Source organism: Thyridium curvatum, assembly GCF_004353045.1.
Source record: "Thyridium curvatum strain D216 chromosome Unknown NODE_25_length_444008_cov_73.864110, whole genome shotgun sequence".
In the NCBI taxonomy this organism is placed as follows: Eukaryota; Fungi; Ascomycota; class Sordariomycetes; order Thyridiales; family Thyridiaceae; genus Thyridium; species Thyridium curvatum.
In genome coordinates, this window is record NW_022156780.1 from 207,682 (window position 1) to 224,619 (window position 16,938).

At 51.6% G+C, this 16,938-nt stretch overlaps 5 protein-coding genes across 5 annotated transcripts; 2 read left to right on the forward strand and 3 right to left on the reverse strand.

Moving 5' to 3' along the window:
• Positions 1 to 1,727: 1,727 nt before the first annotated feature.
• Positions 1,728 to 2,255, reverse strand: E0L32_004992 (uncharacterized protein; the record flags this gene model as incomplete). Its single annotated transcript, XM_031139465.1, has 2 exons — positions 1,728 to 1,914; positions 1,963 to 2,255. 2 exons carry the CDS (start codon positions 2,253 to 2,255, stop codon positions 1,728 to 1,730), a joined length of 480 nt encoding a protein of 159 aa, XP_030996594.1.
• Positions 2,256 to 6,585: 4,330 nt separating this feature from the next.
• On the reverse strand, positions 6,586 to 7,425 carry E0L32_004993 (uncharacterized protein; the record flags this gene model as incomplete). Its single annotated transcript, XM_031139466.1, has 1 exon — positions 6,586 to 7,425. One exon carries the CDS (start codon positions 7,423 to 7,425, stop codon positions 6,586 to 6,588), a length of 840 nt encoding a protein of 279 aa, XP_030996595.1.
• Positions 7,426 to 8,221: 796 nt separating this feature from the next.
• Positions 8,222 to 11,458, forward strand: E0L32_004994 (uncharacterized protein; the record flags this gene model as incomplete). Its single annotated transcript, XM_031139467.1, has 1 exon — positions 8,222 to 11,458. One exon carries the CDS (start codon positions 8,222 to 8,224, stop codon positions 11,456 to 11,458), a length of 3,237 nt encoding a protein of 1,078 aa, XP_030996596.1.
• A 1,224-nt stretch (positions 11,459 to 12,682) lies between these two features.
• E0L32_004995 (uncharacterized protein) lies at positions 12,683 to 14,068 on the forward strand (the record flags this gene model as incomplete). The annotated part of the gene is made up of 1 exon (XM_031139468.1): positions 12,683 to 14,068. The coding sequence occupies one exon, from the start codon at positions 12,683 to 12,685 to the stop codon at positions 14,066 to 14,068; it is 1,386 nt and encodes a 461-aa protein (XP_030996597.1).
• Positions 14,069 to 15,808: 1,740 nt separating this feature from the next.
• E0L32_004996 (uncharacterized protein) lies at positions 15,809 to 16,573 on the reverse strand (the record flags this gene model as incomplete). Its single annotated transcript, XM_031139469.1, has 2 exons — positions 15,809 to 15,855; positions 16,090 to 16,573. The coding sequence occupies 2 exons, from the start codon at positions 16,571 to 16,573 to the stop codon at positions 15,809 to 15,811; spliced, it is 531 nt and encodes a 176-aa protein (XP_030996598.1).
• Positions 16,574 to 16,938: the final 365 nt, after the last annotated feature.

The window sequence follows — 16,938 nt, forward strand, 5'->3', positions numbered from 1 at the left end:
GACAAAGCTCATGATATCACTGCTTCGCCAGCCTACTGAGGACCGATGATACGAAGAAAAAGAATCCTAAATAGTGTCCTCAAGCGGTACTGCTAGAGTCATCGCGGCCTTACGAGGTATCTGGTGCGGTGTCACGGCTTCGCATAGATCAACTCCATTCCTCATGCTGGTTGGTCCTGTCACGTCGAGCACGGCGAGTCTTCAGACGTAAGGCCTTGGATTGTTAGATGCTCTCTGCTGGATGTAGACGGGCCAGGAGAGTGGATGGTTTGTTGGGACATGTACTTCTATAGCTGGAGGGCACCTCCTAATTAAAGGGCGTCGAGCACACTGTGCCTAGGGAAGAACAGTGCGGCTATGAGAGTGTGCTCTCCTTGGCTAAAACCTAGAAGGCCCCAGGTAGGGAGCCACTAGTATGTTATCGCCCATGCGTCCCTGCCTGTGGCCATTCCAAGTTGGAGAGCCACAAGATCCGGAGTACCTGTAATGCTGCTCTGTCAATGGACCTCTCCGTCCTAGTCAACAACTCTCTACCTTTAGGGCCGAGGAGAAAGTTTTTGAGGACAAAATCGTCCTGCCGTTCAGCAATGCACACTCCTAGGAGAATGAGCAGATTGTAATACTCAGACGGTAATGTAGGAATCTTCTTCAAGAGGAGAGTCCTGACCCTTCTCAGTCCAGCACCTCACACAAAGGATAGGGATGTACTCACCGCACTTTATTCGCCTGAATTACAGTGCTCACGTAAAGAGCATTGATTGTAGAAAGGTTCGTGCGCCATGCACCATACATTGCTTCTGAGAAGCCCACCTGCAGATGAAGATGGATAAAGCCCCGGACAGGGAAAACCCCTGGGCCATGAGCGGTGAGGAGGCGCTTGGCAGAAGTGTTATCGAAACAGCCAGGTGAAGTAGCTTCTGGCAGGTCCAGATCAATGAAGCCGCCCAACAGTGCAAGATTCTCGTTTGATGATTTGGATTCGCAATACGTCCGCAGGCACCCCGGCCCCGGCCGCTCCGGCGCCGACAAACGTCTTTGCCAACGCCGGCTTCGAGTCCGGTGAGCTGGCGCCCTTTGTCCTGGGGAGCCAGAGCAGCGACTCGACGCCTCTGTAGGTGTCGGTCGCGACCGACAACCCGCACACGGGCACCCACAGCCTGAAAGTGTACTTCGACGACCGCAACGGCGAAGGGGTCGGCAAGACGCAGTACGTGAGCCTGCAGCCCAACGCCAGGGCCTACTGCGCCATCGTCATACAGACCCTGCCGGGCGGACTGACCAATAATCTACTCGCTGCTCGACCAGCCGGCCAACGAGTGGTTCTACATCAGCCAGACGTTCAAGACGCTCGCGACGGAGGCCTTCGTCTGGGTGGGTAGCAAGATTGCACTCGATTCAGGGTCTACTTCCTGTTGAAAAGGAGCTCGATGAAGTTGAGAGACGAGAAGTGCACATGGTGACAGCGCTACCGCATCCGCCCCTGATTCCTTGCAATGGCGTTCGACGAACTTATCACTGACCAGTAAAGTGGCGAAGAAAATCTCAGCCATGTGTAGCCCGATCTGAACACTGGTAGCGAAATTGTATGTTCATTGGCGAGACAGTGACTACATAATTAATTAAAGCATCGGTAGCGAGACCTCACTCTGACAGAATTCCGCTCTATCCCTCCTCAATACGAGATCATTCACTCTGGTGCGATCTTGAGTGCCTTTCCTCCTCTGACATCATCTTGGTACAGCTAAGACTTTCTGCTTGATGAAGGCGCTAGGGTCGACTTCGAAAGGCAGCCACTCTTTCGCATACCATCCTGTATCGTTTTCAATCTCGATGATATTGATCTGTAGTACTTCAGGATCTAGGTCTCCGCTAGGGATATGGTGATCAAACGTCACACCATAGTAGTCAATACCGCTAGACTTAGTCAGTACAAATCATCTCATACTAGCTACAGTTACACACCATAATGGTTGTTGCTGAATCCATCCTAGGTATTCATCCCGTATCACCAGGTCATCGACCTCTGGTTGTTTCCCATAGATGACGTGAAAGGCCAAGTTGGCAAGTTGAAGGCCTGCTGGCTGTGGGAAAACATTGACTTGAGTGCTTGTAGGCCAGGATGTATCCGGTAATATCCTTTCGATCGCTACTGTAGGTCCCTCAATTTGAATTCTTAAAGGCTTTTTGAGAGGGGGGAAATGTAGATGATGAGCTGGCTTAGATATACAATTCGGAATGTAGAGTTGCAGAGCCATAATGACACGATCCCGTAAGGCGATGAAGTTATAGAAGGGGGATAACAAGTCAAAGTTGATGTGCATCAGGCATCAATGGATGTGCTTATTTACTACCTGCCTATCGGTGACACGTGACTACCAAACATTCCAATCCCTCCCCAACACTCAGCACTACCATTCATTGATTGACGTCCTCAAGACATGACATGATCCAAGTCAGGTTGTGTTTAGCAGCAATTGCCCCGTGTGAAATTTGGTGGTAAGACAAGACCAAGGAGGCTCTGAGATGGAAACATGAATCCAGTGTATCTTGAAACTTGAAAACCGACATCTTCGTAAATAGAATTGAATGTATCGGACGAAGCGCCCTGGTCAGAGTTGTTGGCGTTTGGCGTAGGTTGAACTTTAGTGGACACAGCCTGGTCAGCATCATTGACATTTGGCGTGGGGCGTTTTTATGTTGCTGTTCCAGTTGCCATGTCACCGCCTTTAGAGGAAGCTCGAGCGCGTGAGATTGATATTCTAATAAGTCAGAGCAAGAAGCAGAGCACTGCAAGTTGAGAACTTGCCTTCCCCCTTGCGCTTGGTCTGGCGTTGCGCGCACTGAGATGTTTTAGAGACATGGTTGATCAACTCAGTGACAGTTTCATGTGGGCTAACACTAGCTGCCACGATGGAGACATCTTCAGGAGTGATTTGGTCGACGCGAGCTCCTTATGTCTTGCTATTGACAACTCCTAGTAGGAACCCTTACAAGCCAATAACCCGCTTTCTTGGATGCATCTCAGCGATGAAATGTGTGGTAGCTGCAAGAGAATCCAGCCAGACTAAAGGGTCATTTTGAAATGCCAAGCTTAGAGTGGGATTCTCAGTACACTTGACGAGCTTAGACGGCGTTATCATGTTTGGCATGTTGTTTGACAGAGCCATTTGGAGCCATGCTTTGAACATGCTTTTATTAATGGTCTCGGACTCTCGATCCGGCTTGGATGCTATTTAGAGAGCTTTATTGGCTCTGTTGGTGTCGATTTTGTCGTGCTTCAGGTTGAATGTAAGAAGAGCCTGTACTGTCAGTTTATTCTAAGGTCAATCTATTCTGGGACACAGACTTAGAACCTGATCTTTGTATGGAAGGAGAAAGTTCTGCTAAAAGTCAGGAGGTCGCTGGGGAGGGGGCTGTAGGATGTCTGAAGTAGAGCTTAGGTCTTGGCTGTAGAGCCGTCTAACTCTATAGGGGCTGAAGGCATTATGGGATTTCGCTATGGTGGCTATCGACCTGGATAGTGATCTGACTGATGAGATGGACCTATGGGGTACTGTGTGCGATCACTTAGATCTCAAGGAGTGTCGTGGATTGTCTGAGAGTTTCAGCATCCCGGTAAGATCTCTACAAAATGAATTGCAGAGGCCCGACCGAAGTAGAAGACCAGAGTCGGAACAGACACTCATCAGCTAATGCGTTCGGTCCTGAGCACGACCTGCACTCTATACACCCTGCACACCCTACACATCCACCTGCCCACGAGTCGCGGGATTTGATTTCCTGCTAACCAATCACCCTTTCTCGGTCTCTTCGAAGGCTAACGAAGTAAAGGGGGGCATGAAGCACAGCACACATATTTAACGATCTACCTTTCCTTTTATCGTCCTACATTTCTGCATCCTTCACCATTTTGTTCCATGTCACGAGATCACCAAGAGAGCAATCCTGGCTTAGACGAGAGATAATCCCATACAAAGCTCTGGACGAATTTTCACAGACAGAGGCTCCATCAGCTACCGCTGGATTTAAATGGGAAGAAGCTACTATCCCAACCCCCCAAGTGAGTCGCAATCAGTGCTATTTACCCATGGCCCCATGCTGATCTCTCTTAGTGCATTTCTGCGTTGTCCTATGTCGATTGGCAGACATACTCCCTAGAGGTTGGCTTCAGAGACAGGCACGATGGTCGGTCGTTTCGAAGCTCATTATGGCGACGAAGTCAGAGGGCCCGGAAGGCCTGAAGGCTCCGACTACCGAGCTTGGTACACAAACCTGCTTGCCACTTGGCAGAGCCCTAGGGGACAGTGAAGCCTCCACTAAACATCTTGCTACGTTCTTGACTCTGCTCTGCAAGTTAATGCGTCTTGAGGAGGAGCATATGATTATTCTTCAAGGCATTGTCAACCATCTCGGCCACAATTATGCCAAGGTATACGAGTCTGCAGCCTCCCTGTCTACAACTCATAACCAGAAAGTCAACCTTTTAAAGTTCATGCTGGTAGCAGATAGACCACTTTCCGGCTTTTTCAACTCTTATATAGAAGACAATGTCCAGGAAAGGGTGGCCAAGGAGCTCAAGAATGCAGGCTACGAACTAGTTCAGTCTGAAAAATAGAATGGAACGCGGTCTCTATCACCATAGGGTGTCTATCTAGAGCTTTGCGAATTAGTGATTGTTCTGAACGGGGAGGCCCATCCAGATCGAGCCAGCTTCTGGGTGGAGCCAGCGTGTTCTTCTCTGGCTCCTCTGCCAGCCCTGAGATGAACATGTCAGTCCATGGCTTATGAAATGGTGTGAATGGTGTGGGCGACGTTGTCAGGTGTTTCGAGTGTGGACGGTGTGAAAGCCGTGTGTGATAGCCATTGGCCCGGAGAAGTTTCGGAGGCCAGTGTCCTCTCGGCGGTTCCGATGCTCGATACAATCGTACGATCTCTAACAGGCGGGATGCATCCTCACAAGACTGTTGGTAGCCAAACTCGGAGAGATGCCGCCATTTATGAATCGCGGCAGAGGCTCCTTGTTGGGCTAGAGTTTGGCTTGTCATCATCCTCCAGGGATAGGTGCAGAGCAATAAGGAGCTGCAGTAACTTGGCTTGAAAGACTATTTTCTCCACTAGATATGCAAAGGTCATCCAGGCTAAGGCATCTAGGACTTTGACAGCTGGCCTTCAAAACCCGGCCCAGACAGAATCCCTTGATTCAGATATTGTGATTGGCTTCTCGTCTGGGTGTGTCTAGCTGCTGTTGACTTTAATACTGACTTTCGGAAGCAAGGGTATCACACCTAATCAATAAGCTAGGCTCCCGAGATTGACCACTCACGGCGATAAAGACTATCCCGCAAGAACAAGACAGCAGTCTTAGGCTTACAGACAAGAAGTCAGGTAGGAATTTTCAGGTTGAGCGCCAGGGGAGTGTGCATAGGTAACCACTCGAGGGTTGCACCCACATCCCCTTAGTTATTGGCTTGCAGGGTATCTAACCTCTATGTTCATGAATGTCTTGTCCCGTCCATACGGCTAGGATAGGCCTGGAGTAAATCGCCGATCACTTGCCTCCGCCCTCATCCATCTCTGATTGGTATTCAGTTCCTCCCCCTTCAACCATGTCATAGATGTTATCTGTCCGAGGACATCTTATACACAGTACGTAGTATACACATTGCATGCCGTCTGCACTGCAGTATACACCTAAAAGGTTTATTTATATCACTCATCGCAGAGTAGAACAACGTTGTCCAATACTTTGCTTGGAAGTATCTTGCATGGTGTCTCGGCGCTAAATCATACGCATTCTGCGCCCTTCGCATTTGGACTGACCAATCGGTTCCGACATTGTGCAGAGCCCAATGTTGTATATGCAAGCAGAAGGTTCGTGATCACGACGGGGAGCAGAATGAGACCTTTTGGTGCCAGGCAGAGTTAAGCGTGATGCCCTTGGGGATGGACAGGGATCGCCTCGGAATGGCTTAATCATGCGTGCCAAACCATGCCAAGGTTCAAGCTTACTGCTCCTCTTGATCTTGGGACGTACGCAAGAGAATTACTCGCTGCTCAAGACACCCGTCGCTTCGTCTTGGGCTTTACCATCTGCGGATCACTCATGAGGATATGGGGAGTTTGACCGGCTGGGCGGGATCGCATCCGAACAATTCGACATAAATCAAGATGGGCTGCGATTTGTGTCTACAGTCCTTGGATCTCTCTGGATAAGTGAGGAGGAGCTTGGCTTCGATCCGACAATCATAATGATAAATACCGAACAATTTATCAAGATCGAGCAGGATGGTTCAACAGAGCGACTCATCATTAATAAGGTCATATAACACACATGTTGTATAGCTGGCAGGGCCACAACTTACTGGAAAGCCCATCATAAAGGATACCCACAGACACCGCTCGTCATCAAAGACTCATAGCAGTACCTCAAAAGCAATAAGGAGGTCGAATTGTTACGCGACGCAACTGGGCAAGGCGTTGTCAACATGGCCCGATACTATCACCACGAGACTGTTCAGATACACAGTGAGGAGGACGACATTCGAAGCAACGTTCGCGGAGGACCGGTCTCTCGCCTTTTTCTATCTAGGCGATTCGCCCGGCAAGAATTCCGTCATATGAATGCGCAATATTGTCCCCCACAAGCCAAGTAACTAATTTCAATGCAGACTTGCAAGCCTCCAGATCGCCATCGAACTGTACATGAGCAGCGCCCTTGCAATCGAACATTCTCAGAGTGCCTGCTCCGTGCCCGACCTTTCGCAAGGTAACGGCCCAGGCACTCTTATATCCATCCACCTGATCTTCATCCCAACCTGGCAGACCAAATGCTACCACGAGCCGATAGAGCAATGTCGATGATGCGATTAGGCGGTATAGATAAACCTTTTCTTCGTATTCGCAACAGCGAGACCACGTGCAGCCCGAAGTGTTGTTGCTCCTAGAGGTTTGATATGTGCAGAGCCGAAGCTCGCCTGATTGAGACTCGCGATAAAGGACATCGAAGTTGCAGGAAAACTGTCCGCTGTTTCTGAGAGAGGAGGACTGGGTGTCTTGATTCCTATATTCCCATTGGTGTAGAAAATAATCATTCACCTCGTAGCCGTTGACTTGGTGAACGTCGATCTCTTCACGCTCATCGCTGTGCTGGCCAGCTTCACCACTGGGGGAGATTGGCCCTCCAAGCCCAAAATAAATCTCTTGATCGGCAGCAGGCATGCGTGAAATCTGCGTCCTCAACCGATTCAACTCATGTCGTTCGTCTGCGTGAACCCTGCGTTCATCAACGAGATACTCCAGAAGTATGGTCTTGGGATGCTCGTCAAGGCTGCGGAGGTCGTGGGCACTATTGAGGAGCTGTTCGGCGGATAGCTGAGTTAGGCTCCGGAGGCCTGACGTATCTTCGTCTCGTTTCCTCTCCGACATTGCTAGGTGTGTAAGAACTACACTATGAATCAGAACGAGCGTCTAGACACATGGCTTTCCATAGTGAGGATGGTCGGTCGGACCTACGGGCGTCAGATGCGGCTGGTATGGGTCGAGGGAAAGCGGCTCATGCTGCTGTTCGTGCGAGATCTCTTCTCTGTGCTGACTTGCTCTCTGCTGAATGCGCAAGCGCTATACCTGCAGAATGTGTCGCAGATGTCGGCGTGCTTTGTGAGTCGCGAACGTTTCGCTCTGGTCGAGGACTTTTGAACCGGCGCTAGGTATGTACCGCCGGGCAATCCGTTCACCAAAAGCTGACAGCCTTCCCTTAGAGTGGGAGAAGTTAATTAGAGCGGGAGAAGGTGCGCCAAATCGGTCTGGAGAACGATTGGACGAGGGTTCGTCGTTTGATGTGACTGATCTGGCAGGCAGCAGCAGTGAAAACAGCAAAGTGACGGGAGTGTGACCAATTCACCAATGCGCCATTCACCCATCATCCAGCGCGAGGAGGTAGTGGCCCAACAGACAGGCCAAAGCAATCATTTGGCCGCAGGTGCAGACATCTCTTTCATCAGAGAAGACATGATTGGCTGTATAACATCCTCATCCAAACATTAGACTTGGCTGATGCCTCACACCGTCTCGGAGACAAATCTCATCTTGGTCGCTGCTTAGGGCCGCTGGTTCTTGGACCACGACGCAGCGCTGCACTATCACGCTTTTTCAGCTTACGGCGCTTTCATCGCACGATTCGGAAATCCGCCAGCACCAATCTTTACGTACCATCATCGGCGCGATGGCTTCGCTGGCCATGTGCCCGCCTGAAATCATCTTGCGCATTGCCCACTACCTAGACGACAATGAGCATGACCTTGCAGCACTAGCACTGGTCTGCCGCGCAACGTACGTTGTCGTGAACTTCGAGATATACCGGGGCGCATGGAAGAAATATCCCTACCTTCTTTGCTGGGCAAGTGAGTTCGGAAAGCTGGGTACGGTCAGGACTCTTCTAGCTGCTGGAGCAAATGCAAAGACCCCTTGGGGAAGAGGAGGATGGCCCTGGTGTGTGATAGATGGTGGCCATCCGCTTTGCTCGGGACTGAAGGCCGGCCACGCCAAGTATTCGCCCGACTACATGCTGTATGAGTTCTACGGCCACCAGGGCCGCAAAAAGGCCGTGGAGATCATACCAGACCGACACCCATCTGGATTGGACGTCGGCGTCGACGACCGCGATACCCAGCCGCCCTCTTCCCCTCAGGAGGAGGATGAAGATGTAAGCACGGTTGAGATGGGAGACCAGCACTTGGAGATGTTTGAAGATGTCAATGGCGGTGTCCTAGATAGCCAAGACGCCGGTGCTATGGACGGCGAGCGACCCCTGCCATTCACATCTCGGGGGTGGATGGAAGACGATCCCGGCTTCCCATCCCTCAACCTCGACAGTCTACTCGCAGGAACTCAACAGGATCAGGCATGGATCGAATCAGGCCAGCAAATGGCTTGGTGTCCGCTGCATCTAGCGGCGATGGGCGGGCATGTCGCAGTCGCCGAGCTTCTCCTCGATCATGGCGCCGACCCAAACGCCATGGGCAGGAGAGTCTGCGGGTGCAGGCACGCAGCATTGAACTGTGCGGACCGTCACAGTACTGCGGACGGTTTATCTCGGGAAGAAGAGGCAAACAAGGAGCTTAGAGATCGGGACGTCATCGTCACGCCACTGCACGTCGCTCTCTGCCACCAACAGCAGGAGATGGCACTGATGCTTCTCCGGCGAGGTGCAGCGCGGACCTTTGACGCAGAGGCCTGGAAATCACACGCGATCCACACGGCAGCTGTCCATGGCTGTCTCGATGTCATCAAGTTCCTAGTCGAAGAAGACGACGACACCATCAACCTCAAGGACTTGACAGGCCTGACGCCGCTCTATTACGCCTACTCGACCCGTCAACGAGAGACCTTCCTCTGGCTGCTAGAGCACAGACAACTCCGCGTGGACGCCCGGCTGGGCGCTGGTCTCACGCTCTTGCACCTCGCTTGCATCGACGGAGCCTTTGCCATTGCCTGCCGTCTCGTCGATGCCGGCGCGGACGTGAACTGCGCCTGGTCTCGAAAGATCATCCCCTACTTGGGAAAGCTACGTCCCCTCGAGGTGTGCTGCGCCCTGCACCACAGCAAGTCTCGCCGTCTGTACGCTGCGGGCGACGCCCTGCTCCATGAACGCAGGTTTGAGCTGCGCAGGCTCGAGCTAATGAAGAAGCTCCTCAATGCGGGCGCCCGCACGGGTCCGATCGAGCGCCGCGCCAGATTAGTAGGTCATGGCCCGAACGTGGCCGTGTCGGCCGTAACCCTTGCGGCATCACACCACTCTGTTCCCATGCTGCAGCTGCTGGCCATGTCCGGCGCTACCAACATGGCGCAGGAAGCCTCGGCGGTCCACGAGGCCATCTACCCGGCCTCCATGCGGTGGCGTAAGGCGCACCCAAGCCGCAACCCGCTGACCACGCTCCGATGGCTCGTGGCCCACGGCGTACCTGTCGAAACCGACACCGACACGGCGGCCGATACGATGGCGGTCGTCTGCAGCTTGCCTCCCACGAACTTCCCATGGAAGGCTGATGTCCTAGAATGGCTTCTGGATCACCATGTCCACCCTGACCATCCTATCCTCGTCTCACTCAACCGGTCCTCGACGCGTCGCAAGCATCCTATGCTAGTTCCTCCCGACAAGATTTACCCCCGCGTCACGACGGGTTTCCAAGAAGCGCTCATGGTGCAGGACTTCCCTGCCTGCAAGGCCCTTACCCGCCGCGGCAGTTCCTACCTCAATCTTAAGGATGCGTTCCGGCGCGTGCTCGATCGCATCATGGCGGACGGGCCCCATTCCGTCGACGGCTGGCCGTGTACCATTTATTCGGACCCGGAGGAGCGCCGCCTGGAAAGCATTAAGTGGCTGGCTTTTTTGCTGGAGGTGGATGAGAAAGAAACCATCAAGAATTCCCCCGACACGTTTTGGCCTCTCTTCGCTGCAAGGGAAGTGCCTCCGTCCGACCTTCTGCTCGCCACTCCCCTCCCCTCTGAAGACGCCATCATGAAAAAATGTACCGCGTACCGCCGCGAAAAAAAGCTGTGGGAGGAATTCTGCGAGATGCGGCGCCAATATGAGGATTCTTCAACCAATGCATCTCGGCAGACCTACTCGGACTTGACATTTCGCCTGTTCGTCGCCATCCTCCTGAACAACTGGAACGCCGCGCACTTTCTGGCGCTCCGGCGTGGCGAACGCGACGCCCACGACGACGACGGCCTGTTCTGGGCGAATTCCGGCGAGGCTCGGGAATACTTCCGTGCAGTGCTGGAATCTCTCCGGCAGGCCCCTCTCCCCAGCAGCATCGGTCACGGCGCCTACCAGGCTCTCCTAGCCCGCTGGAACAAGGCATGGCAGCGGGAAGACCGGGCCATCGCCGATGTGCGCACAGTGCTCTTCCACGAAGCATGCGAAGGACCGCTCGACGCCGTTACGCTCTTCCTGAAACTGCCTGACCGCAACGGTGGCGGCGACGAGGATGATGGTGGTGGTAGCGACGACCAGGGTCACGGAGACATCAAGCACCATGGCAGCCAGAACAGCGGGAACAGCAGTAGCATAGACGTCAACGCCGTCGACGGCAGGGGCGACTCGGCGCTGCACCGGCTGCTCAGCTACATCATTTACGAAATGCGATTCAATCATTCAGACGACGGCAGCGCCGCGAGGCAACTGATGGCGCTTCTGAGGGCCGGCGTAGACCCGAGAATCGTCAACGATGCCCAAGAGTGCGTCTTCAGTCACTTGCGGTTTGTGAAGGACCAGCTATTCGGGCCCGGTCTGCCCAAGGGTCTTGAGGTGGTGTCGGTAGTAGATAATGCGCGTTTGTGGCATCTAGGAACGGCGGAGATTACCCTGCGGTTTGAGGGGTTGGAGGAAACATTTGCCTACCCCCCCTCCTTAAATGTCGGTGATCTCAGGCCAAAGACTGCCACTGCCGCCTAGCCTTGACCTTGTGTGCACACACAGCATGCTGCTAAATTGCTGTAAGTCGTGCTGCAAAAATGTTAGTTAGCTTTGTGGGTGTTTCCATATCATACGTCAATACCAACCGATCCACGCGAGTGCTCAACTTTCTTTGGACCAAAGTGTGGAGTGGATGTGGTTCTCTTCCCCTTGCCATCCCCATAGAAAATGGCCTTCTCGTCCTCCTGGCTCGCTCGGGTGGAGCTAGGCCTGAGCTGTTGTCGACGATGCCAGTCACACAGAGATGCAAGATAACGTCCCCCGTCTTTTGCTAAAGCCTGACATCGGTAGACTTTACCGCGAAGACATGTTTGAGGAAACACGACGCTCAGCTCCATAGCGACCGGGGTGTAATCACGTCGGGACGAGCGTGAAGGTGGACTGGCGCGGTTCCCTTGCGCTCTGCGCCGATTTTGTGGCTCTATTCAATTCACGAGTTTCAATTGCGTGGTTCCTCTTCGTTTTACGATTATTCGACGTGTATGGAGGCCCATAGGGCAGACTGTGACAAAACCCATTTTTCGATGTTAGGTCCACCCTATCACATATAGATCGTGCATTTTTAGTTAGATAAGTACATATGCTAAAAACCCTATACCTATATCTATAAATTCTAAATTATATAATAATATATAATATTACTTATATCTATATAGTAGTTCTTATCTTAGTTAGTATATCTAGAGAGATCTATCTAGTCTCTCTTTAATTATATTTAAGATTAAAGAGTATTAATTTAATATAGAATAGCTATTCTTATTATAGTTATTTATTTAATTAAATATCTTAAGTTATTAATCTTACTTTATTATTATTTAAATTACTATCTATTTAATAAAAGTATAGAGAATAATATATATCTAACTTAATTAATCTTAATATATATTCTTCTATAGTAAAAAGATTATTAAACTCTTTTATATAAGTAGCAAGCATGCCTTTCGGGTATTTCGCCCATGGCGAAGAAAAGTTGCGGTGTGAAAGAGGATGTCAGAGATTTCTATGGCGTTCAGGCTGGCCGACAAAATGGCCGTTTGCTGTAGCCTTTGTCGCAAGAGGTTGGTTCGGGCGAGGTGATTGTTGAGGCAGCAAGGTTGGCGGCCAATAAAGTGGGGGCATCGCACGGGTCGTGGAAAAGCACCGAGCATCGCCCTTCTTCCCTCAGCTACACCTTATTCTTTCTAAAGCTGCGTCCCTATCACCATGCAGAAGATTCCCTCGCTCAAAACCTGTTTCGACGAGATAGAGGAGACGAACGGCGACGATGAGTGCAGGGCCTGGTTAGATAGGGTTCTCGATGCCAAAGTTGAGCTAGCAACATTTGTTGCTGCCCGCCGGGGAGGAGGTAGAGCCACAGAGTACGTTGGTTTCCTCAAGGGTTCCTTCAATTTCAGCCTCCGTTTCAAGTTCAGCGATGGAGGGCCAGATGCCATTATCCGTTTCCCAAAGCCAGGACACACAGCTACGGCTCTAAGGGACGAGAAGGTCGCGAACGAGGTCCAGGTTATGGAATATCTCAACCAAAACACCACGATCCCTATCCCACGTGTTCATAGTTGGGGTTTGACTTCTGAGAGCCCGCAGCAGTTTGGTCCGTTTATCATTATGGATTACGTCGAGGGGACGCTCTTGTCGACGGTCCTAAAGCAACCTATGAAAAGCGACCAAGAGGACATGATATTGGACCCAAGCATCGACAACGCAATATTGAACAAGGTCTACCATCAACTCGCCGATTACCTGCTTCAGCTATCTCAACTTTCCTTTACCCGCATCGGAGCCATCTCGAAAGACGGTGACACATGGTCCATTACCAAAAGACCACTGACTTATAATATGAATGAGTTGGCGACTGTCGCAGGCTATTCAGATGACCTCTTTCCAACCTCCACCTTCGATCGTGCTAGCGACTACCTCAACTCGGTCGCGCATGAGCATCTAGCCCACCTTTGGACTCAGCGCAACCTCGCAGACGACCCGGAAATTGCGCAGGCGCGGTTTATTGCCCGGCATCGGTTCGTCCAGCTTATCCCAAAGTATTGCATTGACGACGCTGGGCCATTTATACCATTCTGCGACGATCTACGCCCTTCCAACATGCTTGTTCATCCACAGACGCTTCAAATCACAGCGGTGCTCGATTTTGAGTTTACAAACGCCATGCCTGCACAGTTCACGTACGACCCACCTTGGTGGCTCTTGTTATCTGGCCCAGAAGTATGGCTCGATCGTGGTTCCATAGAAGAATTCCGGAATTGTTATGAGCCCAGAATGGAGCAGTTCCTCCGGGCGTTGGAACTAGTGGAGGGCATGTCGGTCCCCGGCGGGGAGCAACTCACTAAACCACGTCTTTCTACTCGAATGCGTGACTCGTGGAGGTCTGGTCGCTTCTGGTTCGATTATGCAGCCAGAAAGAGTTTCGAGCTAGATGCCATCTATTGGGCTGCACTGCATGACGGGGGCACCGGTATTGAGTTGCTTGACGACGAGGCGCGTGCAGAGCTGGAGCCATTCATAGAGAAGAAGAAGGAGCAGCTGATGGCGTACAAGGAGGAGTGTACTGCTCGTTTCTCCCAAGCAAGCCGATGAATAAAGCTTTCTGTTTGTACTTGTCCAACGACTTCTTCGACATCTATGAGCTTTGGGCATTTTCATCATCATACGTGCAGCTGTGGCGCAAGCCCGGTTTCAGTGATCCTTGAGCTTATCTAGTGCGCCTCGAAGTTCTTGGGCACTCTCCCTTGATTTCCTTTCGAATATCTCTATACCATCGAGATTAGATGGCCGTGTGTTGAAAGCTGTGCTGAAAGACCTACCATCAGGGCTGCCATCGAGTGTTATGGCGTGCCAGTTCCCCGACAGCCAGAGCGTGGCTGGGCTTATGTCGCCGTGCTTGTTGGACTGCCTGGGCAGATCCCGATCGATATCGAACCGTGGTAATGGTAGCTTTTCTGTATCGGAAAGTCGTTGGCTTTGATAATACGGCGCACGGTAAGACGGCGGCGCGGGTTCCCCTACCATGAGCAAAGTGATGTGACCCATGATGAAACCTCAAGGGTAGAGTTTCCACCACGCCTCGCGTCGTGCGCAGGCCCCCTAACAGCTGCGCAATCGCAGACTTGGTTGCGTTCCCGACCGCTGGCTCAATATACACGTACGCTTCGTGTGCGTCGCCAACCCTGATCTCCGTCACGTAAGAGACGGGCTTCCCTTTCGAGTCAATGGTAGTGAATTGCGCGTTTGCCTGGTGAAAGGCGCGGTGCCATGGCACCATGGCACCTATGAGAACACGATTCTTTCGGCCGAAACTGCACGCATGCATTGTTACGTACCGCGTGACGTGCATTCTAAGAAGACGAGTTGTATAATTATGTTGAAACAAATCTGCTGGCGCCTCGTTAAGTTTTCCCGCGGCGTCTCAAAATCATGGATCCATGCTTCCTACCAACCGCGGCACTAGCCTAGACACCAGCCTGGGCACCAGCCACGCACCAGCTGAAACCTTCGTTCCGACCGCAGGAAACACAAGCATTGTAATACTCCATACGGGGTAGGAAATAGCAGCGGCTCATGGTATGTAGAGATTATAGTCTAGTCTCGCCCGCGACTCACCCTCCATTTCGTTTCCTAGCTGTATTCGGCGGCATAAATGGCACGCTTCTCCTCGACTTCTTAGGCTATACAGTTGGGATTCGGTGGATTCGACCTGCGTGTAGATCAGGAATTTTGCGGAGGTCAGTGTTCAGTCTACAAACTGAGCTTCTTGAATCATCCCAGTCTCCCACATCGTGAATATCTGATCCTTCGAACGCCAATTCACATGGCTGATAGAGATGCCATCGTTTGCGCGTTGGAGAGAGAAATCCAGATACTCGACTCACTGCAAATACGAGGCTTTGCGTGGTCTCCGCGGCACCTTGGTTCTTGTTTGACGTTTGACAATCCGATCAAGCATCCTTTCCTGATCCTATCTTGGATTCAAGGCTCGACGCCAGATTGGAATGCGAATTTTCCCTCGAGACCGGTGCGGGACAGGTTTCTCAAGCAACTTGCTTCCATCCAAATATCGATGATTCAGTGTACCTGGCACGAGGGTGCGTACAAACAGAACTAAAGAGATGGGTATCTCCCCAGAAGCTAATGCCACGTACGCTAGGCTGCAAAACATGGCAAGAGTTCTTTGAAAGGCTCCTGGAAAACAGGTGAGCCAGTGTGCTACAGGGCCAGATCCCCGACCTCCTCGAGAGGGATTGTGATGTGCAGAAGGCTCTGCTTCCCCGACTTCTGATGACAAACGGTCGAAACTTGGGCAACGAAAGAGAATTTGCCTTAGACCATGGCGATCTCAAGCTGGATAACATCATTGTAGACGAAGACTACAATATTATAAGGTACTACCAGAATCAATCTAACTACTAGTTGCTCTGTATGAATATGGGCGGAAACGACCAGCCTGCCAACTTCTAAAGCGAGCAGGGTCTATGCACCTTTTCTCGGCCAGGGCCACCACCCCCTCAGGACCTTTTCATCATAGACAGCATTACAATTGCGGTTGGAATCCCGCACGTCAAAGTTGTAAATCATGTCCCCTGCCCTGTTGAATGCCTTACACTTTGCAACATTGTCTGCTGAGAGGTCCTCCACTTTCAGGTTCGACAGTGGCTTCATTGTACTCGCACCTATATCGAGCTTTGCAGTCCATCTGGGTGTTTCCTGTGCTGTGCTCCGAAGCATCCAGATTCTTGTGTGCCCAGGACTGCCTTCCTGTCCACTTGGTGCGGATGACAGTTTGAAATATCCTCGTTCTTTCTGAACATTCGCATCTGCCACATACAAGCCATCTTCCATCAAGGCAGGTATGTCTGTGCATTTCAAGGATAAGGAGCCGAACCACTCCTGCCCATTCCAGTCTTCGTGTGGCCGTGGCGATAGCAACATCATCAAGCTGATGGGCAAGCTGCTGTTCGAGAAACAATCGTCTTCATCGTTCTTGTCGGGTTCTGGTTTGTTTTCGTAGGGTGGTGGCGGCGTATTGACGGGGGCTTGGTCGTCCATGCCGATGCCGTCATTGGGCGGCGTTGGGGTAATTGCCATCGGGACGAAGGGGCAGTAGGGATTGACTGTGTGTTTGGGAGTGACAGATGGGAGAGATATCTCGAGGAGAAAAAAAGAAGAAGAGCACAGATTTCACTGGATATTGCTTGCACCGGTGTTTTATATGTCAGGACACCGTGTCGAATTTGAGCAACCATGAGATGACCTACCGTGGTTCCTCAACTCCCTCGTCGAGTTGTTTATTTGGCCGAGGTGCGCAATTTCGTCATTTGCACAGCTCTCCCCCGAACTACCTAGGTACCTACCTCGGTACTCCAGGTTGGCGACAATTCCGCTCGGCCAGGCACGTGTTTCATTTTTGAAGTTCTCTGCAGCCACAGTTGCCTTACTCGTGGATATCATTG